Raw genomic sequence first — 23,469 nt, forward strand, 5'->3', positions numbered from 1 at the left:
GGCCTCTTGCCCACTCATTAGAATCACTGGCTTCCCTCCTGCGCGCATTTGAGCACCCCCCTCCCCCTCTCACATGCATAGACCATGAAACCCAGCACTCTGCGCGACCCTGCTATGAAAGGCAACCATCCTGCTTGACCCAGGCACCCCCCCCATTTCCCTCTTGAAGAAGCATCCTTCGCTTCAGCTGACATAGCCCCCCCAGCTGTATCTGACTGCCCCTGTTCTCTCATGTACGGGTCATAAGACCTCTCTCTCTCTCTGTGCGACTCTGACCCTGCGCGCACCCTGACCCCCTCCTTCTCCCTCACATGGACAAGTCATAAACCTTCTCCTTCTGCAAAACCCTGTCCTTGGGAGTCACGGCCGCGCCTGACCAGCACCTCCTTTCCTTCCATGAATGCCCCTCTGTTGACAAGCCTTCCCTCCACGCTCGATTGTCCACACTGCATGAATACCACCTCTTTGATGACCCCTTCCCCCGAGTCCGACTGACCACACATGTCCGAGGCCATCGCCTAAGCCAGGAGATACCATTTACTGACCCTTATTGTATGAAGTCACTCCTTTTCAAAGAACCCACTATTGATCCTGGCCACCCCACCCCCTGGGCTATGATCAGGCGCACACATTCTAAACAGTTGACGGAACACACAGCTGCGTGATTGCCCTCCCCTCTTATCAGCAGGTCAAGGGTCCTTATTGTGAACACATGTGGGGTAGGATTTACACGAGGATTATGAGGATGTCTTTTCTTTGTTTTACAATGCTGTGACTGTAATGCCAAGTGTTCTGTAAAGTATAAAAGACAGAGACTCAGCTCACTTGTTAGAGCACCTCCCGATGGCACCTTGTTTCGTGTCTGACATGACAGGCTCTCCTCATGAGAATTAAACTCTGTTCTTGATTCCTGCTTCCAGCGCCCGTCTCTTTATTTGGTAATTATTCAACATGGGAACTAAGAGGCGGTTTGCGCCAGCGGCCTGGGCATCGATAGCAATGCGGGCTCATTTTCAACAGGTGGGGACCCGAATCTGAGGCCAGGTTGCCTGAATCCAGTCTGCATTTCATCCTATTGATAATACATCCTCCCCTCTCCAGTGTCACACAAAGAGCATCACTTTATGCTGTTGATTTTTTCAGAGGCAAATTAATACTGTGTTGAAAAGCCCATATCACAAGCTTAATTGATCTGACTGTATAACAAGTCGTTTTCATAAACACTTTGGGTATACTTAGCATGATGCTATCTCAAACGGAGACCAGAACTCAGAATATAATTCATATTTGAATTTAGAAAGCAACCAGGCAATCTGCAAAGATGAAATGCATCTCTATTCTTTCCAAGAGCTCAGGCCTGAGTGTCATACAGGGAGCCCTGTTTATATGTTCATACCAATGGCTGACTGAACAAGAAACCACTTCAGGAGAATCCCAGCACCTCAGTGGAGATAACTCCATACATCAAGAAGTCAGTGAGGTCAAAGGTCATGTGAAAAGCGCTCTCAGGGTTCTTGAGATGCTTTAACCTGACACCTAATTTGAATATCCTCAAGGACCCCTCACATTTCACACTTGATTTGTCCACATGCATGGCTCCATTGAAAGTTGTCCTTAGTTTTTCTAGGCATTACATGTTTTCTTTCCAGTGCTGCATTAGGAGAGAGTGTGTGCAGTGCCCAGGATGCTGGGCACAGCTCTGAAATGGGCAGGGAAGAGCAGCCAGCTTGGGTCCTCGCCCATCTATAGGTAATCTATTGTATGGTTGGATTAAAGAGCTGAATCAAGGACTTGGGGTAGGCCTTAAGGCTGCAGCTGTACACTTATGAAGGGAAGCACATTAAGAACAGATACTGGGGTTGAGGATGGCACTTCACACTAAGGGTGAGGGTGGACTCCCAAAGATGGATTGGTGGCAGGTAAAGTGACCAACAAGACGGTATCTCTGAAAAGCCAGTGAGACTGAGGGAAAGTAAGTGTGAGGCCAAGCAGTGCCCTCCAGAGGTGCCATCTTTGTTGGAAATCTCATTATTGCTTCCAGGCTGGCCTCTGAGATACCGAGAGGGTGGCCCTTTGGCATAAATTCCATAAAGTGACATTTGAGGTGGCTTTATAAGCGGGGCGGCTCCAGGTAGTCCCCAGATGTGCAGCTGCAGCTCCCACTTCACTGGAGGGTGCACCCCCCTTTGCGTTTGACCTCAGTGGTAGACCGCACCAGGGACAGGTGTTGCTTGGTGTACGGTGGGTAGCGTAGAGCGTTGAGCTTCTCCAAGCCGTGGCTGCGCAGGAGGACGCCGCGCTGGTGCGAGAAGGTGTCGAAACTGAACTTGCCGTGGTACATGCCCATGCCGCTGTGCCCTGTTGGGAAGGAATAGAAAGTGAGCGAGATGTTAGCTGAACTCTGTTATTCTAGTATAAAGACAAACAATTTTATATTATCGTTATTAGTTGATGCTGGTGAATCTGCTGCACTGTGTCTTTAATCAAAAATCTGTGCCCAATATCTTGTTTACAATGACCACATTCCGTCGGTCTCCACGGCTCAAAGTTATCTATATTTCCGTGATTACGTATGGCGTCCCTATGGACAACTATTGGATTGGGAGTAAGAGGGTGTATACATGAAGTATGAATAAATGTTGTATTCATTGAAAAAGGAGGTACAAGCGAGTTAAATGTCAAAGGGAATATCTATTTCACATTTCAGTTCACTTAGAGCCCTGTCCCGTTGGTACGTGGGGCATCTCTCTTAACATTGTATATTGCCATCACATAGTGGTGGTCCTGGTATGTGGTATGGGAAACAGGGTTTGCAACACAGACAGAACTACGCAGTGCCATTACAACGCAGGCACTACAATAAACGTATTGTTACCACGCTTCCCATTACAACGTAAGTCGTGACAACGACTTGCTTTAGGGAATGCATTTATGGATTTTAAATCTAACACCTTCCCTACTGTTGCACACACTGGAGTTGGAACAGTAAAATATACTATTCCAAACTCCAGTGCTTCCATAAAGCAAGTCGTTGTAATGACTTGCATTGTAATGGAACGCGTGGTAAAGACGCGTTTGTTGTAATGCCCACATTGTAAAGGCATGTATTTAAAAACCTGCGTGAATACGTCATACATCTTCCTGGTATAATAGTGCCTGCCATTAGCCTTTGTGAACATTGCTCTAAAACAATTTTTGGTTTTTAACCTGTTCGACGCTGCTGACAGATCCGTTCCGTCACGCCCCTCGGGTGGGCTGTGCTGGTGACGGAACTGTTCCGTCACGGCCCTGCCGCCGCGCCTGCGCGGCGCTGATTTCGCGCCTGCGCGGCGGGTTTAATTAAGCGGGCGGGCCGCGACGGAACCGTTCCGTCACAAGCACAGCTAACCCGCGAGCCGTGACGGAACGGTTCTGTCACCAGAGCGGGTGAGCCGCGCGCCCGCCAGCGACCGTTAGCGCTGCGGCGGAATAGCCGCCGCAGCGAAGGAGTTAAAAATGTTAAACACTAACAATAAATATTGATTATTGGTAAGTAGAATTACCTTTGTGTAGTGACTTGATGGTCACTGTTCTAGTTGCTCTGTCACCAGCCACTCCCCGAGGGCTGGATACACCCCACACCCATCCACCACAGGCATCACAGGACATGTGACTCTGACAATAAAAGGGGCTGGGCACACATGCCCTGGGTCAGTTTTACCAACTAACTATTTGTGTCTGTGTGATTACGAATAGTGTATGGGAGCCTAAGGCCCCTACACCATTACCCTTCGGATGTGTACACTGTACGGCTTCCACCAATCTTGTATCATATAGTACATGTATTTTCCATAATTTGTGATAATAGCCATGAAAGCAGCTGACAGCCCTAACAATTGAATGAAGGTTCTGTCCTTTACACACCTCAGCATGGTCTACCGTAGACTATTTTGATCCACCACTGTGCACTGGTCTGTGTCCAGTGACTGGGGTGGTGTCCGCAGATGGTAAGATCGCCCAGCATAGTAGGGAAAGCGGCCAGCCTTTCTATCTAAGTTCACGTATCCGCATAATTCTGATACCTACGTAGTTGACCCACAGCTATGTATATAAAAGGCTGCCTGCCAATAGGCGGGCATCCCCTTATGCAACCCAAAGCAAAAATGTCTTCATATCGAACTTACTGAGAGCAAAGAAACACTACACTGCCCAGAATGCTGAGAAAGTGGTTTCAGTCAGGCTTGTAAAGGAGGACGGGGAAAGCATAAACCTAGGAACAATAGCAACCTGCAGAGAGAAGTGAGGTGGAACTGAACATATCATCCATCAATAAAACTCATGGGAGGCGGAGTGGGGAGAGATAAGGTTTCCTTCACTCACCTATAAAGTGGTCATTTAACTCAAACAAAACAAGACAGGGCATCAGTACCTGTCTTTACTCCACTGTTGCCTTCCGCAGGCATAACAGACCAGCCAGAATGCAATCTCTTTGAATCCTTAACCCGGGGCAGGAGAAACTGCACAATAGTATTAGGGGTCTGGTGAAGAAAGAGTTGAAGTTCAAAATTAAATTCCCTCAATATGAGAGAGACTTCTAGCCACAGATTCTTTACCTTAGAATTACGTCCAAGCGTCACACTGGATCCGGACATTTTTGAGCAGTACCTGTCCGCGTCGGTTAGTAGTGTCGTCAGCATTGTCTACATGGTCTGTGCTAGAAGTGACGTGTGCGGTCCCTATGTAGGTGCCACCCCAGTGCAATGACGTTTGTTCTTTTCTTTCCCTGCCAGTCAGCGCAGAACTGGAAGAGCTCCCCCCAGTCACTTTTTGCCTGAGTTTTTTTGACTTTTTGTCAAAGATTTTTTCAAGACGTCTTTCTCTTAGTGTGTGAGGTGTGTTAACCAACAGGTTTCAAACCCTATGGTGCCTGTCACAGGTAGATGTCTATGACAGACCCACACTTGGGGCCTTATTTATGAGGTTTTACTATAGGACACTGCTGCAGGCCTTGCAGCTGCGCTGCCCCACAGTAAAAGAAAAGGACAGGAATGTTCTGTATCTATCAGATACGGTGCATTCCTGTCCTCTTCCCCAGCGCTGGCGCACAATGGCCTGCTGAGTGCCAACGCAGGCACCTTTGTATCATGGTACAAGGGTGCCTGCGTTGAGGGGATGATTATTTTTGTGCAGAAAGGGAAACCTTTCTGCACAAAACCAATCAGAAGAGGCTTTTTCCTCTTTCTATGTGTTCTGCAGAATGCAGCACACATAGAAAAAAACGGATAAAAACGGAGAAAGATATTTCTCTCTGTTGTGTCTCGTTTTTGGCACTGCCTTAGATTTACGATTTCTCATAAGTGTGGTGCAGTGTCAAAAAGCCATGGATGTTGCTGGGAACACCCCCAGCATCAACCATTGCACACCCCTTTAACGCAGACAACTGCGCTAAAGGGAGCAATATTGACGAGGCAGCATTACGCCAAAAAAACTGGCTTAGTGCTGCCACGTAAATATGGAGCAGGCTCCTGCACCACGGAACGTCACAAAAACTGACATTCCAGAAAGGCGCAAGGGGCCTCATAAATGAGGCCTTTATTTTTTTTGTGGATCTTGGAGCAGGACTATGACACCAAAGCATGCGAGGACCGCCACACCATGATCACGATGGCCTGCGGGAACGTTCCTTGAAGCTCCTCACCACCTGACGTCAGTCAACACCCCATGATGCTCTTGATCATGATCACACAGAAGGTCCCGGAACTGTTCGCGGAGTTGGTCTCGACACTCGTCCCAGTCAAAATTGAAGGCTAAGTCTCACAAGTAAAAGAAGCCAAAGAAGTTGAAGCGTTCTTCGACTTAACTGCGCCAAGCCAATGACTTGGACAAGAAGCACGAGCAACAGCACCGCTTGAGGCACACTGTGTCCAGCCTTTTGGATTCCCTATCCGATGAAGTGGTAGGGAATGCGCGCAGGTTGATTCGGGAGATGGAGGCTTACTCCTCCAAGCTCTCATGTGTGGGGTGCTGGGCGAGGAAACTCAGGGGTGACAAGCAGCGCTCTACAAATCCACTTTACATTACATTACAAACTGAGGTCCCCAGGAGCGAAACCATGGCGGTGGGCAATTGTCCTGTGCACAGAAGCCCTTGTGCAGGGCGCGGACCAGGCCTTAAGTAGGACATACAGAAGGGCGTCACTGAAAGTGAGCAAAGGTTCAGAGGAGCAAACTGCGAGGTGAAGCACTTCTGTCAAGACGTTAGTCTTGACTGCCATAGAGGGCAATTGGTCCAGGACCCCAACCTCCCTCTGCACCACCATTGGAACTGAGGCTCCCTATTCCATAGTCCCGGTAGAAGGGGAGACCAAACCAGTGTCCGGTGAGGTGTCTAACCGACAGGCATCTGCCAGCTGCTCATGCCAGTTGCCCTCTGTGTCAGCTAGGGGATGCTGGCATCCATAAGGGTCATCAGAAATTGAAATTGCATGTGCAGGTTATTTTGATGTCCTGCTCTACCTATAGCTTCATAGCCAAAAACTACAGAAACTGTCCTGGAAATGAACCATTTTCTAGTCTTTACTGTGGAGGCTGAACCATTACTCCTTTGGAGGGTCAGACTTGCTTTGCACAGCAGAAGATATTGGAATATTTAATAAATGCTCCTTCAGAGCCTAAACTCTTTTTCATTGCAAGGTGCAGAAGATAACAGATGTGCATCGTGAGAGCCTTCATGAAGGTCAGTACTGGGGCGTCAGTATTGTTCCATATACAGAGGAACATTATTTGGGCCCTATTCATCCTGGTGGACGCACAGTTTTCTCATCGGTGTTTGCAGGATTCACTGTTATTGATAAACAATGCTCCTTGGTACTATGGCAACCTGGAGTATAGGAGTAGTAAATTAGATCCTCTTCAGAATGCTTGTTTAACTACAACCTTTAAGTCAGTATGTTGAAAGGCCATAATTTTCTGGACTGTCTGTTCTGGACAGGCCAATGAATGTGCATGATACCTAGAAAAACAAGTAATGGGTGGAATGCTTGAAAAAATCTCAAACACTGGCGATTGCTCGGGTCCCACCATGCCACTGCAGTAACCAACCATATGCAAATCAGCCTTGTCCAGCTCCAATAGAAACAGCCCAGACCGAACTGCCAGACCTGGTCCCCTAAAAGAGAGAGCGCGAGTAAACCCCAGACCTGGTCCCCTACAGGTGAGAGCGCGAGTAAACCCCAGACCTGGTCCCCTACAGGTGAGAGTGTGAGTAAACCCCAGGGATGTATGTTGTTACAACGCATGCTTTTAGCACGCATGCTGTAACAACGCGGTTTTTATACCGCATTCTTTTACAACGCATAACAGAAAGGGGTGTTGGATAGTGAATATTTTAATTTACTATTCCAACACCAGTCCCCGCTGACACTAGGGAAGGTGTTGGAAAGTAAATTAAAAGTATTCCCTATCCTTGAGCGCCCCCCAGAGTCATGCGTTGTAATAGAATGCGATTTAAAAACCGTGTTGTAATAGCACTGCGTGCTAAAAGTTGCGTCGTAAACGACGTTCCCCAAACCCCAGACCTGGTCCCCTACAGGTGAGAGTATGAGTAAACCCAAGACCTGGTCCCCTACAGGTGAGAGCGTGAGTAAACCCCAGACCTGGTCCCCTACAGGTGAGAGCGTGAGTAAACCCCAGACCTGGTCCCCTACAGGTGAGAGTGTGAGTAAACCCCAGACCTGGTCCCCTACAGGTGAGAGCGTGAGTAAACCCCAGACCTGGTCCCCTACAGGTGAGAGCGTGAGTAAACCCCAGACCTGGTACCCTACAGGTGAGAGCGTGAGTAAACCCCAGACCTGGTCCCCTACAGGTGAGAGCGTGAGTAAACCCCAGACCTGGTCCCCTACAGGTGAGAGTGTGAGAAAACCCCAGACCCCGTCCCCTACAGGTGAGAGCGTGAGTAAACCCCAGACCTGGTCCCCTACAGGTGAGAGCGTGAGTAAACCCCAGACCTGGTCCCCTACAGGTGAGAGCATGAGTAAACCCCAGACCTGGTCCCCTACAGGTGAGAGCGTGAGTAAACCCCAGACCTGGTCCCCTACAGGTGAGAGCGTGAGTAAACCCCAGACCTGGTCCCCCACAAGTGAGAGGGTGAGTAAACCCCAGACCTGGTCCCCTACAGGTGAGAGCGTGAGTAAACCCCAGACCTGGTCCCCTACAGGTGAGACCGTGAGTAAACCCCAGACCTGGTCCCCTACAGGTGAGAGTGTGAGTAAACCCCAGACCTGGTCCCCTACAGGTGAGAGCATGAGTAAACCCCAGACCTGGTCCCCTACAGGTGAGAGTGTGAGTAAACCCCAGACCTGGTCCCCTACAGGTGAGAGCGTGAGTAAACCCCAGACCTGGTGCCCTACAGGTGAGAGCACGAGTAAACCCCAGACTGGTTTTGATCTACTTAGGGCTCATAAGTGTGGTGCAGCTTGTGTGCAGTTGTTCAGTGAGCAAGTCCAGCATACAGCTGCAGAGTGGTGGAATGGCAGCTATTTTCACTCTGGCACCACATGTCCTAAATCTGAGAGCAGTTTGAGGCCTCTGTTTCATGACACTTTGCATCACTCACACATTAGTACATGGTTTTGATCCTCCTAAGTTCCTACAGGGCGATCTGATCAAATGTGATATAACACCCACTTTTGCCAGTAACTCCACAGGTGGCCACTGTCTTTCCCCATCTAACACTGATCCCCTGGTACACCCCAGGTCTGACAGCAGATTACACCTTTCCAAAGTACTGTCTATACAGCAATGTGACACTGTGCTGCTTTAGAGCCTGTGACCTCTTAGGTCTAGTGGAGCAGTGCCAGGGGTGAGGCCATCACTGTAGGCGTGAGGGTGACAAACTCTGTGACGGCATTTGTAAAGGCATTCATATGTTGGGCTCTTAACAACGATTGGCAGGAGGAGTTTCTAACAAATAGAGGGGCAAATGACAGCAGAGTGGTAAAAAATAGTTTATTATTTAAAGGCTCCTTTGTAGAGGGGCGTGTGGGCCTGCAAAGGAGTGTGGGGAATGTGGCCATTGGTATTTTGTGATATTTATTAGGAAACACTACTTTTCAAGCATCTAGTGCTAATGAGAAAACATAAGTAGGATTTAAAAACTACCTCAAAGAGAAGAAAATACATTGCATGCAGAGACAGCTGTAATTGCAGATATTTCTGTGGGAAACATCATTAACAACTCGGAAAATACACCGCGATGCTGTTACTTCGCAGTCGTTACAACGACCGCGATGTTACCACGATATGCCATTACAACGCAAGTCTTTACATCGAATTGCGCTAGATGGCGTGCTAACATTAAAAATAGTGTAGTTTACTATTCCCAACACCTTCCCTACTGATAAGTGGACTGGAGTTGGAATAGTAAATTACACTTTTTTAATGTTAGCACGCTACCTAGCGCAAACACACACAGTTCAGCATCAAGTGATCTGAGTTCACCACTGCTCACATGCACTTTCATCAACAAAGCACACACAGGCAGTTGCCGTACCATTTCCTCCAAAGGGTAGTGAGGGCAGCGTCATGTGCATCAGTCCATCGTTGCCACAGAATCCCCCGCTGCTTGTCCGCTCCAACACTTTCTCCACAACCTGCCGCCCAGGAAAAACAAAACATTAAAAGGGGTGAGGCAGGAGATAAAGAATCACAAATAACTATTTTTTTAAGCTACCATATATTTTATTGGCTTTTTCCTTATTCAGTTTGACACAATACCATGGATAATGATACCAGTTGATATGCACCAGCACAATACTTTTGCTTTTTCAACATTCACTGGTGATATGTGTATATTAGTCAGGAACTAGTCATCTAGTGAAAAAACAAAACAAAAAAAACCAACTAGTCATCTAGTTACTTGCAGCATTATCAAAGGCTTCAGGATCAGTCAGATGTGCTGGTTTTAGTCAGGGTGGAAAAGTAGGAGGGGGCTGGACTGCATAGAACGTGCCTCATCAAGACTCACTGGAGTGATTTTAGTGTGCATGAGATAGATCTGTGCGCTCCAATCTAAGCATGAAATGGGCAGCTACGTTTTGAACTTTGGCAATTGTCTTATATTGATGGAGGGTGGGATTACGAGGGCTTAGACCCACAGCTATTCTTCATGAAAGGTGTAGTAGTGGGGCACGATTATAGACAGTTTTCCTTATGTTCATTGTCAGGCTTGCATTCAGGTCGATTTCTAAGTTGCAAACCTCTTAGCAAGGAGACAGAAAAGGGCCTACGGTAGCTGGCCAGCACAGTGGAAGCAGATTGGGGCCATCAGAGGATTAGAACAGATATCTCTTCCTTAGAAAAATTAAAACACATCCAGATCTGGTGCATCTGGAGTTGAGCATGAGTTAGAAGGAGGTGACTTTCTGATGCTCCACAACTTGATTGAACTTGATTGGGTATTCTGGATGTTGTCAGGAGGCACATAGTAGCCAGTGACATGTTGGCACTGACAAGACTTGTTGGAGAAGGTAGGTGAAAGGAAGACCGGCTTTACCTGGCGGCTTCTATCAAGCGGCATGAACTGTACCATTGATGAAGTGTGCCTTTGAAGCCATAAATAGGAGATATCTACTTTCCTGATCTTTTTGGGTTTATTCTGTTGAACACCACTGAGAGGTTTAGCTAGGAGGATCAGTCCACAGTCCTGGTTCTCGTCTACAGTGGAGACCGGTTCCCTAAAGCTTATCAATGCAGCTAGTGTACTGCCATGCCTGGGGCCCTCCTCGTTGAAAATCAGATGAACGCATGCTCTGTTCCAAGTGGGGAGAGCTGGGCTTATGCTTTCATCTTCAGAATCTTGGTTAAACCAAGGAGAGCAGAGATTGGTCTTTAACTGGACAATGATCTAAGGCCCTGCTTAGCTTTGTTCAAAACATAGTTATCTCTAGAGATTTCAGCCTCAAGTTCTCAACACTTTCGAGTTCGATATTGCTGAGCTCTGTGATGATGAGCGTGAAAAGGCGTGGACAAAATTCAATAACCTTGGTTTAGAAGATTTTAGATTGTAGGCTCAGCACATCAACCATTGGATGAGGCTGGAAAAATCTACTGCCTCTTGATCAGCAGAGACTAAACTGAATGAGGCGGGGACTCTCTCCAATAGTGCCAATTGGCCATAGAGTATCTGTAGCTGTGACTTCAGCCCTGAGAGTGGCTGTCTTTTGATGCTAATACTGGAATGGATGCAAGTGTGTAGGGCACAGTGAAAAGTTCTTCCAAACAGGCAGGTTTAGAAGAAGGCTCTTTGGCATATTCTAAACATGTTTAAACCCCCAGCCTTGGAGGGGATCAAGAAGACAAACCTTGCTTGGTCAATTGAAGGCCAGCAGGAGTTGAATAAAGATTCAGAGTGAGTAGATTACCTTGTTGTTAGGGGAGAAGGTGTAGAGGGCCAGCGGTCTCTCGTGCCGGTTGATGAAGGCGATGGCCTCGTCCACACCCTCCACGGTCAGGATCGGCAGGATGGGGCCGAAGATCTCCTCCTGCATCACCGGGTCAGACTCCTTCACGTCCACCAGTACGGTGGGAGCTGGACGGGACAGGAAGGATGGAAGAAACACTTAGCTATATGGTTATGGTTAGGATGATAGAAGGAAGGCATCAACATTCTTCATACTGTCAGCATCTGGGCAATTTGTACACATGCACTCGCTCTCTTGCTCCCTTTCACCATCATCATCATCATCATCATCAGATATAAAACCGTGACGGGCAGCTCACATCATTAGTAACATTCATATTTCTTCTGGCAACACGCCTTAGCAGAGACCAAAGGCTCGCGGAGACCCATTTAAGCTGGTTCCTACTCCTTTCAAAAACAGGTCAACAGTAGCAAATCCCTAACATGTGACCTCCCAGGCTTTTGTAAGGCCCAAAGACATAACATGCCGGCACAGACATATGGACAAAGCCACAGACACATATTACAAAGAAAGGTACACGCGCACAAAGCCGTACACAAGTCATCGCTTACACTTAGTAGACCTAGTCACTCATCCATTGGCCTCCCCAGAAGATGGGATGCCTTGGTAGCCACAAGAGGAGCCAGAACCAGCCTAGCGCATACTTGGTGATCTTTGTGGCGTCCTTTCCAGTAGAAACTGAAGGGGGTGCCTCACTCTAAACAGGGCCCCAGTGAGCGACCTCTTGACCCTGTTCCTGTTTTATAAGGCACTCAATTGCCCAGGGGCTTACAGCTCTAAGAAATGGTGAGAGAGGATGTTCCTTCCTTTGGGCAAAAGAGAGTTCCAAAAAGGAAGGGGCAAAAACTGAACCAAACTTCTTAATAATTTGTTGTATTCTACAAATGGGAACTTTCTCTAATGGCTTGTCCCTAGCTCCAATCTATCACTGCAGAAATACAAAATTGTGGCTTCTAACAGTCTTGATCGCTGTAATACTCAACCCATCATGTAGAGAACCTTAAACTGTTCCCATGAGGCACAGGGTCAAGACTGATTTGCATATAGCTGGTTCTGAACTGAGGTGGCGAAGTGAGCTAAAGAACGATGATGGATTCAACCCAGATCTGTGACTGGGAGTGAGTGTCTGAAAAGTTTCAGATCTCTGTCCATCATCTCCTTGGTTTTGCTTTGTTCGCCCTAAGTTGGCAGGATATGCCCTCACGTGGGTCCCTTGCTCACTTTCCCACTGGATTCTAGCTAGCCTGACTGATGAGGAGATGTTACCCCGAAACCAGTCCCAGGATGCTTGTTTCCAGTTCAGGGAAGACCTGGCTGGGCAGTTTGGGCTTAACTGTTCCCATGAGGCTCAGGGTCAAGACTGATTTGCATATAGCTATCCCTGAACTGGGGTGGCCAAGCGAGCTAAAGAACGATGATGGATTCAACCCAGATCTGTGACTTGGAGTGGGTGTCTGAAAAGTTTCAGCGTTCCGTTCATTATCTCCTTGTGTTTGCATTGCAAAACCTTAAACTGCACACTGCCCTCCAGGGGTACCCACTGTACGCTCCTTAATACTTGAGCTACAGGGCTGCATTTTTAGAAGCCCATATGGCAGAGGTGGAATGGCACCGTGAACCAGCAGCAGCTGAGCCATGGATTTTTGTGGCTATCATGTGAAGGGGCGTTGCCGTAGACCTGTATCTTCAGCTGAGAATCATTGCCTGTGGCTGTGTGATCCTCAGGAGGCATCAGTGGCAGAATGTTCTTCGCCTAAGATGAATGACAAAGGCGTAGACCCCCTGATTATCCTGCGTTATCAATGAGAAGTTCTTGTGCATCTTGAATCCCACATATCAGACAGAAGATGCCAGTTTTGGAGATGCCCCTTATTTGACATTATATCATCCCACCTGTTCTCACTCTCACCAAGTATCAGTCCATCTATTCTGCCTGACTTCAACCACAGCCAGACCCTCCCTGCACACTCCTCAACCATCAGACAATCCTTAAAGCTATGTTGGGGGAGGGCTGTTGAGATGGGAAACCCCTGAACCAGTCTGAGTGGCATCAACATAAGAAAAGAACTGGAACTGGAGGAGAGGAACGGGGGGCAATGGAGGAAGGGCAGTGTATAAACCAGCCACAGATGTAGGCACACCCCACCACTGTAGCGGAGCAGAGGGCACTTCCCAGATGAGGTGTGACAATTCCACCATTGGTACCACATATCCACCAATAGCTCTCTTTAGCGTTTTCTGTACAGACTTCGTCGCTCACCATGAAATTGTGCTTGGGAGGTGGTCTGATGCGCACTTCACCCAAAAGGCACTCTCAGCGACAAGGATATCCTCCACACACAGATCACTCTGGACTAACCTGGCTCGTGTCTGTGGACTAGGTCGACCCATTCTTGCGAAAACTTGCAGAGTTCTTACCATGGAGTACAGACGGTCCTCCCTTTTGGCTTTTTAATGTCTGAACTAAAGATATTTGCCCAGGACTCTAAGTGTGAGTATTGAAGATGTGTTTCTTCTAAGATCAGTTGTAACGTTTTTTTTTTGGGATTCTACTGATTAGTGAGAGTGGCTCCTTTAGTCTGGTTGTAGAACATGTTGCCTTGAGGCTGGAGGGATAGTGAGCAAAAAATGAAACCCCCATATTGACACCTGGGTTCTGGTCTTCAATCTTTAGATAGGCTAATTTGGAGAAGCATGTGCCCAGGGCTCACAATACCCCATCTTATGGTACCAACACTAATGGCAATGAGAGAATGGTGTTCTAGTGATTGCAAACCACGTACCAATATATTTATCCTTGGCATCGCACTGGCCACCAAGGGCAATGGTACCACTGCCCAGCAGCACCTGCACGCGCTGGAAATGGCGCTCGTTGATGATGCGTCCAAAGTCTGGGGACTGCTGTGGATCCTTCCCATAAAACCTCTCCAGCGTCGTCTTCAAGGCGGGCACCAGTTGGTCGCGCATCTCCTGGGTGCACAGCACATAATCCGGAGCCACACAAGTCTGACCAGCATTCAGGAAGCGCACCCAAGCCAGGCGGTTGGCGGTGTTTGTGGGGTTGCACCCATTGTCGATGAAGCAGGGGTTCTTCCCACCCAGTTCCAGTGTCAGAGGTGTTAAATGCTTGGTCGCAGCTGCCATTACGATTTTACCCACACTGGCGCTTCCTGGAGGTGAGAAACGGTTAATTAATATTAAGTGATCCATCATTGCAGAATATGAACAGGTCTTACAATAATATCATAGCACGCCTCACTTTTATGTGATGTCATGGATTAGATCTAGCATGCTATGTCTCTTTTAATGCAAGATATATTTCATGTTAACATGTAAAAGAAGTCTTGATGGTGCAAAGGATTAGTCCTGGGGCTGTAAGTCATGTCTCTAGTGCTCCAAGTGTGACCATCACCCCCTGGTTAGTAGCTGACAGTCCCTCCAAGGCAGGCCTCTGACTCTGCTCTGTCCATAACTGACGTCTGCAGCACAAATAAACCCTTTGAGTGCACAAAGTGACCTCAACTCACCTGTGAAGAAAATGTAGTCAAACTTGTTCTCCAGCAGCTGAGTGATTTCCTGAGGACCTCCACACACCACAGCAAAGCATTCCTGTGTAGGAGACAAGAAGTGACAGGGTGAGTACTTTCTACTAAGGTAGTCCCTCTCCAGCTGCTTCCAGGCATGAAACCTGGCTGCCCAGCTTTAGTGAGGGTAAGGCTTGCCCAAGCTGTACCCGCGCTGAAGCTTGTGTAGAGCCAAAAGAAGAATTGAAGTCAGGAAGATAAAGAAGACAATGTTTCTGTGAAATGTTAACTTCAACTAAAAACAACATCATCTCTGGAATGAGAATAGCCAAGTAGGATCCTCTCTACCCCTTAAGCCACAGCTAGAATAAAGGCCAATTAAAGTTACTCCTGCCCTCAATCCAAGGTTGATTAGGCAAATTATAGCAACCTTTTATTTATTTATTTTTTAAAATGTTTAAAAATTGTGCAAGAAAGTGTAATTTTTTTCTCTAAAAATGGCATCAACAAAGTAGATTACCATCTTCCCATGTTTTCTGAACAGGCAAAACTGTAAAAAAATGATATTTTTTACAACAAGCTATACAATTCTGAAACATAGACAATATTCTGAGTTCAGCAAGGTGGCATTCGTGTAGATTGCTAACGTTTATCTGAAAGGAACTAATTGTTAAAATGATTAAATGAAAATATGTTGGAAAAAAACGGCAATTCATTAAATTGTTTGTCCCACATGGCCAGTTTCCAAATATTATATATAAATTATATATTCTTACGCCTGCCAGAACATTCTGGTTGCCGGAATGTATAGTGTTTTTGGGTTATTCTAAACCAAGTGGTACCCAGAGCCAACAACTGAGCTGCAGCTTGTAGTGATGTCTCATTGTGTACCCAGCAAGCAGCACCTCCTATGGTAAAATCTAATCAATGGACATGGGTACGCAGGAAACCTAGACATTTCTACAATGTGAAGTTACAACTACAGTAAAGGAGTGTTTAACTAAAAAAGTAGTTCTTTAAGAAAATAATGGGCATCAAAACGCGATCTTCTGAAAAAACACAATAATAAAATAGAGATCAAGAAACACATTCCTCAATGTACCTAGGTCACAAACTGAAATAAGGTACCAGTAATAGGATTTCTGTAAATTGAAATTCGACCCTGGAATTAAATACTTGGAAGCAAATTTTTTTGAGCCAAAACTCATAAGTAAATATAAATATTATCTAGCTTTTTCTTATCAAACCGTCTTCATTGTTACACCTTCCATGCTTTGTCAATTTTTACTAAACATTGCAAATTCTTATAAGCCTATTTGAAGGTACATTGTAGAGTCCCACTCTCACTGCTGCTCAAAACCACCAGAGACTGGGCACCGATTCACTAAGGTTGCACAGTTTAACCCTTGAAGGTGTAGCGGTAATGCACCTGGTCGAGGTAGCGAGGCAGCACATCGGACAACAACTTCTCCACACTTCTGCTCAGCTCAGATGGTTTGAGGATGGCACAGTTTCCTGCAAGAGAAAAGCAAAGAAAGGTAAATCCACGGCACAGGTGCTCTTGTGGGCGAGTAACCATTCCATGAGCACGTGTGAGCGTCAGAATCTCTCCATGTTCTTGCAGCTTCATGGATACCTTGGACCAGAGGTACAGCTGAAGCTAGCGAACAAGATCACGACTGAGGGGGTGGTGTAGGCTGCTATGGGTGACTGGTGCAAAATGATGCAGGGCTGTAGCTGTGGTGCTGGAGTAGGAACAGGTCTCTGTGGGATGGTGTAGAGTGTTAGCTGTTGTGATGCTGTAGGAGAGTGCCTGTATGGGAGGTTGCAGAGCACTAGCTGTAGCCTAGAAACGTGCCTGTGTAGGATGGTGTAGGCGTGCTGAGCTGTGGCAGTGTTCAGAGAGTGTGCCTCTGTGGCATGTTGCAGAGGGCCAGCTGTGGTAACAGTCTAAAACTATGGGAAATCTGCCTGTTCTGTTTGGTCACCCCACATTTTTCGCTTCTTGATACACCTTATATTTTATCTGGTTTTAGAACTCTGTGCATTATTCCCATGCAAACCAGTGGTAAATGTCCTGTGCTTCCCATTTAAATATGGTCGAAGTGGCATATCCTAATTGGTATAATTAACGTTTCTATAAATTTCCAGTATATGGTACAAAATGGATTCAGGGAGTGTAAGACTAATGCCATTAGTGGACTGCAGCACCTTTGGTACCTTCCACTGCAATGCAAACCATGTCTTTGGACCGACCATGGTAGCCAGACAATGGCAGTTCAAACACTGGAATTCAGCCTCTCAAAATGAACCCTTCGGCAGCTCAAAACCTTTCTTTCAAATTTTAATAAGTCACTCCATGTAGGCCTTGTAGTCCACAAAGCAGAGTGCATGGTATTTAAAAGTAGGACATGTAGAAATGTAATGTTAACATGTCTTTACAGTGACCAGCACCCAAAAGCTATGTTTCAAATAATCCTAATATTGTAACTCAGGATTGGGACTAAACAGAAAAATAATGAAATAACTATTTGTATTAGTTATTAAAATCCAATTCAATGGTGAAGTTGATTTTTTTATAAATATTAAGGAAAAGTAACTTTTAGTCTGCTACCTTTTCCCTTACTGAATCTCCAGCAGGCTTAATTTGCATTTTCTTGTCCACGGCTGTCAGCCAGTAATAATATTTAAAGATGGGAGGAAACAGTCTTTTTACATGTTCAACCCCACATTTTACCACCATTTTGACAACTAAGCACCAGTGTAATGATTCTGAAATGATGTGAGTGCTGCTAATTAGGACTCAGTGTATGTGCTCCGACCCTTAAAATTACATGCTTAACTTTCTTACCCCCAATTGGCATAGCTTAACTTACTTGTAAGTCCCTGGTATATGGTACCCAGAGTAACTAGGGCCTGTAAGAATGTCACCTGTTGACTGCACCACTACTTGTGCCAACACAAGTATGACAAAGCAAAGACATGACTCCAACCCGGTCATTGCTGGCTGGCAGAGCAGTTTTAAACTGCTAACTCGACTTTGCCATTTCAAGCTATGACAGAGTCCAACCTGTCCTTTTTAGGTCTCGCCTGTCGATGCGCATGCGCATCGAGCTTGCGAGTCTATGGGGGCTTATCCACTCTTTATCCAACTTGCAAGGAATCGTGGCGATTCCTTGCAGTGCCCGTGACTTTTAAGCTCAATGCGCATGCGCATTGAGCTTAAAAGCGCGTGCACATCAGTTCCCTCCCTCCCCTTATCTCTCTTCACTCCGTCTTGTTTTACCCGCTCCGCCCCCTCCCCTGCCCGCCGTGTCGCATTTCTCCTCCCCCCTCCCCTTCTCTCTCTTCCCTCCGTCATCAGTTCCCTCCCTCCCCTTATCTCTCTTCACTCCGTCTTGTTTTACCCGCTCCGCCCCCTCCCCTGCCCGCCGTGTCGCATTTCTCCTCCCCCTCCCCTTCTCTCTCTTCCCTCTGTCTTGTTTGTTTATTTTTTTACCCGCTCCGCCCCCTCCCCTGCCCGCCGTGTCGCATTTCTCCTCCCCCCTCCCCCCTCCCCTTCTCTCTCTTCCCTCCGTCTTCTTTGTTTGTTTTTTTACCCGCTCCGCCCCCTCCCCTGCCCGCCGTGTTACGGTCTTTGCATGTCTTACGCTTTGGTGGCCATATTGATCAGCTCTCCCTCTAAGAAGAGTCATTTGGCTTCAGTATAATTCACTGCAGTTACTCGGGCTACCGAGCATGTATTTCTCTCACCGTGGGAGCCATGTTGAGCCGGTCCCTCTAAGAGTCCTTTGACTTCAATACAGTCGGCTTCTGTTCCTTGAGCTATAGAGCATGTAGACCACTATTTCTGTCACAGTGGCGGCCATTTGAGCCGCTCCCTCTAAGAAGAGTCCTTTGGCGTCGGTTCAATCCGCTGCAGTTACTTGGGCTACACAGCATGTACGTCTCTCACCATGGCGGCCATGTTGAGCCGCTCCCTTTAGGAAGAGTCCTTTGGCTTTAGTCCAATCCACTGCCGTTATGTTAAATCCCTCACTGCCTCCCCCAGCTCCGCCGCCTCACTTCTTGATTGCACGGCCGCTAGACCCTGCCTCCCCTACTCTCCTCCCCCCTCCTCCTCCTACTCTCCTCCCCTGCCTGCCGTGTCGCACCTCTCCCCTCTCCCCGCCATTTCACATTTATTGGCCCGCATCTCGTGCCATAGTACTGCTGCATGCCTCTTTTGCAAGTGACTTGTGCGATTTTACTTTTGATTTGGTTTTACAACCATAACAAGGAGCAACAAAAAAAAAACAGGTTGCTTCTGTCAGAAGGAAAGGGAGCACGGAAAGACAACGTGGCCAATTTACACCACAGTACCTTAAAGTGCTTTTCACTATGAGAGTCGGGGCAGTTTTCGTCAGTTACTGGGGCATTTTGAACTATTATAAACCACATTTTCCACAGACCAAAAATTAAATTTCACTGTATAAGACCTGCTCCTCACATTCTATTCTGAGAGTATTTGGAATAATTAGTACAACAATGCCACCCTCACCCTCACACCCTCACCCTCACACACCATCACCCCCTCACTTACCCTCCCCCCTCACAACACTCACACCCTCACCCTCACATGCCCTCAACCGCACACACCCTCACACACCCTCACCCTCACACCCCTTCACTCACCCTTACACCCTCCCCCTCACCCACCCTCAACACCCTCACAACACCCTCACCCTCAGTCACCCTCACCCTCGCTCACCCTCAACGCCTCACCGTCACTCACCCTCACCCTCACTCACCCTCAACCCCTCACCCTCACTCACCCTCAAATCCTCACCCTCACTCACCCTCAACACCTCATCCACACCCTCACCCCCTCACACACCCTCACTCACCCTCACACACCCTCACACACCCTCACCCTCACACACCGTCACACACCCTCACACCCCCTCACTCACCCTCACACACCTTCACCCTCACACACCGTCACACACCCTCACCCTCACACCCCCTCCCTCACCCTCACACCCCCTCACTCACCCCCTCACCCTCACAACACTCACCCTCACACCACTCAGTGCTACAACACATTTTGTGTTACAATAGGTGTCACATTTGCGAAACATACAACTATTGGCATTCTGAATAACAAATCTATTAATTTCGCTACTTTCAAAACAAGCACATAAATAAAAAAATATGTCCTTTACAATACCAATAGCTCAAAATTTCCTAATGCAAGACCTATTGCATTGCTGTGCGTCGCTCCTCTGCTGCACTCTCCTGCTCTCTAGAGATGTGGCCTAACGACCAGAGCTGCCATCTAAGTAACGTAAATACAAAACCTGTTGCATTCCAAATGCTATAGGTGTCACATTCGCAAAAGTTAAAACGATTGGCGTTGTAAATAACAAAGCTATCAATTTAGCTATTTTAAAAACCAACAAATAAATAAAATATTTGTCATTTACAAAACCAATAGCTCCAACTTTTCTAATGCGAGACCTATTGCATTTCCAATGCTTGTTCATGTTTGTAAGACACCCATGCAGCAGGCATTAAACTAAAGGGTTGGAACTGTAGTTTCATGTTTAAAGGTCCAAACAGTGAAAACCTCACATTGTTGTTTTTATTGTTAAAAGGCTAGTTGCCCCATTGGCAAGTGCAGAGTTACTGACTGACACCTCATTCCTGCTACCTTCTGAATTAGACTACTAAGTTTGGTACTTCATGGTATCAAACGGATAGGTGCATTAAATCCATTTTTGTGATTATATTAAATTTAATGTCACTAGTGGAAAAATGCAACTTTGGTAAGTTGCCACTTTGTTGCCTAAGGTTTTCCAGTGCCCGTTTATGGTTGCACACAAAGACTGCCTTCTAAGACTGTGGCACCCTGTGTGAATGACCCCAGGAAGGGACACCAAGGGCTAGCCCTGGGAGGAGGTGCTATCTCCTCCTAGCAGGAAAGCCAAACGGGTGTGGGCCCAAAAGGCGAGCTTCAAAGGGGAAGCCGCCTTTGAAGGGCAAATGCTGGACACACATGATAGGGACTGCTCTTTTGTTCTAATAGACAGGTTGTCGTCGAGGACAGAGAGGGGAAGCCAGTTGCCAAAGATGCAAAGGGCTTCCCAGAAGCAAACAATTGGCTGACCTGAATTTGCAGAGCTGACTTCTCTGAACCTGACAAAATATGCTAAGTAGGGCTGTGAGTATCCTTTCTGAAATTAGTGTCAAATTCTGCTTGGTCTGTTGGCCATCTCATTGGCAGCAGGCAATGAGATGAACAAACTAACTACCTACATTACCAATGAGAGACGTGCCTTATGGTGGGTCATGCGTAAGACGCATAAGAAGCATATCTCACTCACATATCTCAGGCCTCACTTATTCTGGACCATGTTGGCCTCTGTGATTTCTAGACAATATTGAATATTCTGCTGTCTCTGTTCCTCCTTTTTGATCTTGGGCACCCTCTCCCTTCCCTAGCAGTATCCTAGGACGTGTCGTCTCACTTTCGGTGGGGGCTACACACCAATAGCATTAAGATGGTAGTGTGGATGTGTGAGGCGGTTTGATGTCTCATCCTTCCTGTGAAGGGATGGTTGTGCTGAGAGTCTCTGGCTGTGAAAACAAGGCTGATAACATCACTCAGAGCAAAGTCAGGGGCAGGCCCGCCCCAAGGACTAAGAAGTGGATCCATCTGTGCCCTATTTCACCCATCGGGAGGGAAGCCATAGAAGTAAAGCTTGTTACTCACCTTTGGCCACTTCAAAGCCATCTTTTCCAGCTGTCGCCACCTCCTGCATGTTGAAGGAGGTCTGGAGACCAGGCTGGCCCTTGCAATTCTACCCATGACTATCCGGATACTACCCTTCTGCTGCCCCGTCCAGTCCTTGAATTCCCAATGGTCATGTCTGTACCCCTGGAAAGACCCATCCATGATGGACCTCTCCAGGGAGGTCTTCATTTGGCAGCCTGCCACCCTCCCGCCTGGTGTGTAAAGCAATGTTTCTGTGCAGTTAGTTCCCATTCAGGCTTCTCCCTCAATCTGGATCAGGCTGAAGGTCTCCAGCCCACACTCCCCTCTCTCTCATTATCAGACAGGATCCCGCTGCAGCATTCATCCAATGGCAGGCGCTCTCACTCATCCAGGGCTCAGCTCTTTCACCTGCGATTGGCTCAGTTTCACTTCATGACAAACAAGAAGGCACAAAGCTCCCCCTAGTTTCCTGGGCGCTTAGAAAGGCTGCAGCAGTGCAGGGTCACCAGCACTCAAACACCCCCAAACCTGAGGCCTGCTCCCTCTCCACACTGTCTCAGGGAAAGAAGGGCCCGATTCACAGAATGAACTTAAGACTCAATCCTAAACTTACTACTATTTTGGTATTCACAGAATGCACTTACTACTTTTGGCATTCACAGAATGAACTTACTACTTTTGGCATTCACAGAATGAACTTACTACTTTTGGTATTCACAGAAGTTAGGATTTTGTCTTAAGTCTGTCTTAAGTCTGTCTTAAGTTTGTCTTAAGACAAACTTAAGACAAAATCCTAACTTCTGTGAATACCAAAAGTAGTAAGTGCATTCTGTGAATGCCAAAAGTAGTAAGTGCATTCTGTGAATGCCAAAAGTAGTAAGTGCATTCTGTGAATACCAAAAGTAGTAAGTTTAGGATTGAGTCTTAAGTTCATTTTGTGAATCGGGCCCGAAGTCTCTGAATGGTGTGAGTGCATTGGCTGCATAATGCCCCGCCCACTTCTGAACTCACCTGCACCAATCGCCCCCACCAGCGGGTTCAGCAGCAGCTGCAATGGATAATTCCAGGCGCCAATGATTAGGACCACTCCGAAGGGATCCTTCCGGATAAAGGCTGAGTCCAGCGTTGTCGCCTGTAAGGAGGATACACAGTTTATACCATATCAATGACTCTGAGGCAGATTATTACCTATAGAATACCCCAGACAAGGAGGAGTGCTCACTCCCTGAGAAGACCAGGTACATCCTACAAACATCTGGCCAGGCCATACTGATAACTATTATAGCCCCTAAAGCAAAGTAGTTAAAGTTACTCTTTACTCATATTATTGTGTGGAACTGAGTATTCTGAACTGGGGAAAAGGTTGCAGATGAAAAAATTTAATTAAACCTCAAAACCCTTGGATTTATTTCTGGAATATACCAGTACTGCAACTACCAGTGGGCGCTGATTTCAGCAAAGGGGCTTTCCAGCAGTAGGAGTGGAAGGGACTTGTGTGTTGAGGAGATGCAGTGCTAGAGGGTAACGAAACTGTTGTAGTACTGGCCCCTTGTGGCCACTCGTGGTATACACTGGTTTTAGACTTGGAGGCAGCCTACAGTTTGGTTCTTTGCCGCATGGGGTCATTGTTAATCCAATCACTGCTGTTCAGCTGTTACATTTTAGTAAGAGGTCTGCAGACCCTGGCATGGTACAGAGTCCTATAAACACAGTTCACATAGTCACTGCCT

The 23,469-nt window shown here is 47.1% G+C and overlaps 1 protein-coding gene across 2 annotated transcripts in view; it reads right to left on the bottom strand.

The window, feature by feature from the left end:
- Window positions 1-523: 523 nt before the first annotated feature.
- LOC147736541 (aldehyde dehydrogenase family 3 member B1-like) overlaps window positions 524-23,469 on the bottom strand; it is a 404,208-nt gene continuing 381,262 nt past the window's right edge. For both annotated transcript variants that reach the window (XM_086953283.1, XM_086953284.1), the window contains 7 exons: window positions 22,751-22,871; window positions 16,412-16,497; window positions 14,986-15,067; window positions 14,242-14,628; window positions 11,399-11,565; window positions 9,529-9,628; window positions 524-2,358 (listed from right to left, as the gene is read on the bottom strand). In XM_086953283.1, coding sequence (XP_086809409.1) covers window positions 2,165-2,358; window positions 9,529-9,628; window positions 11,399-11,565; window positions 14,242-14,628; window positions 14,986-15,067; window positions 16,412-16,497; window positions 22,751-22,871 — 1,137 coding nt within the window. In that variant the 3' untranslated portion in view covers window positions 524-2,164. The remainder of the gene's footprint in view (window positions 2,359-9,528; window positions 9,629-11,398; window positions 11,566-14,241; window positions 14,629-14,985; window positions 15,068-16,411; window positions 16,498-22,750; window positions 22,872-23,469) is intronic.

The sequence above is a fragment of the Lissotriton vulgaris genome, chromosome 1_2, assembly GCF_964263255.1.
Source record: "Lissotriton vulgaris chromosome 1_2, aLisVul1.2, whole genome shotgun sequence".
NCBI classification, from domain to species: Eukaryota; Metazoa; Chordata; class Amphibia; order Caudata; family Salamandridae; genus Lissotriton; species Lissotriton vulgaris.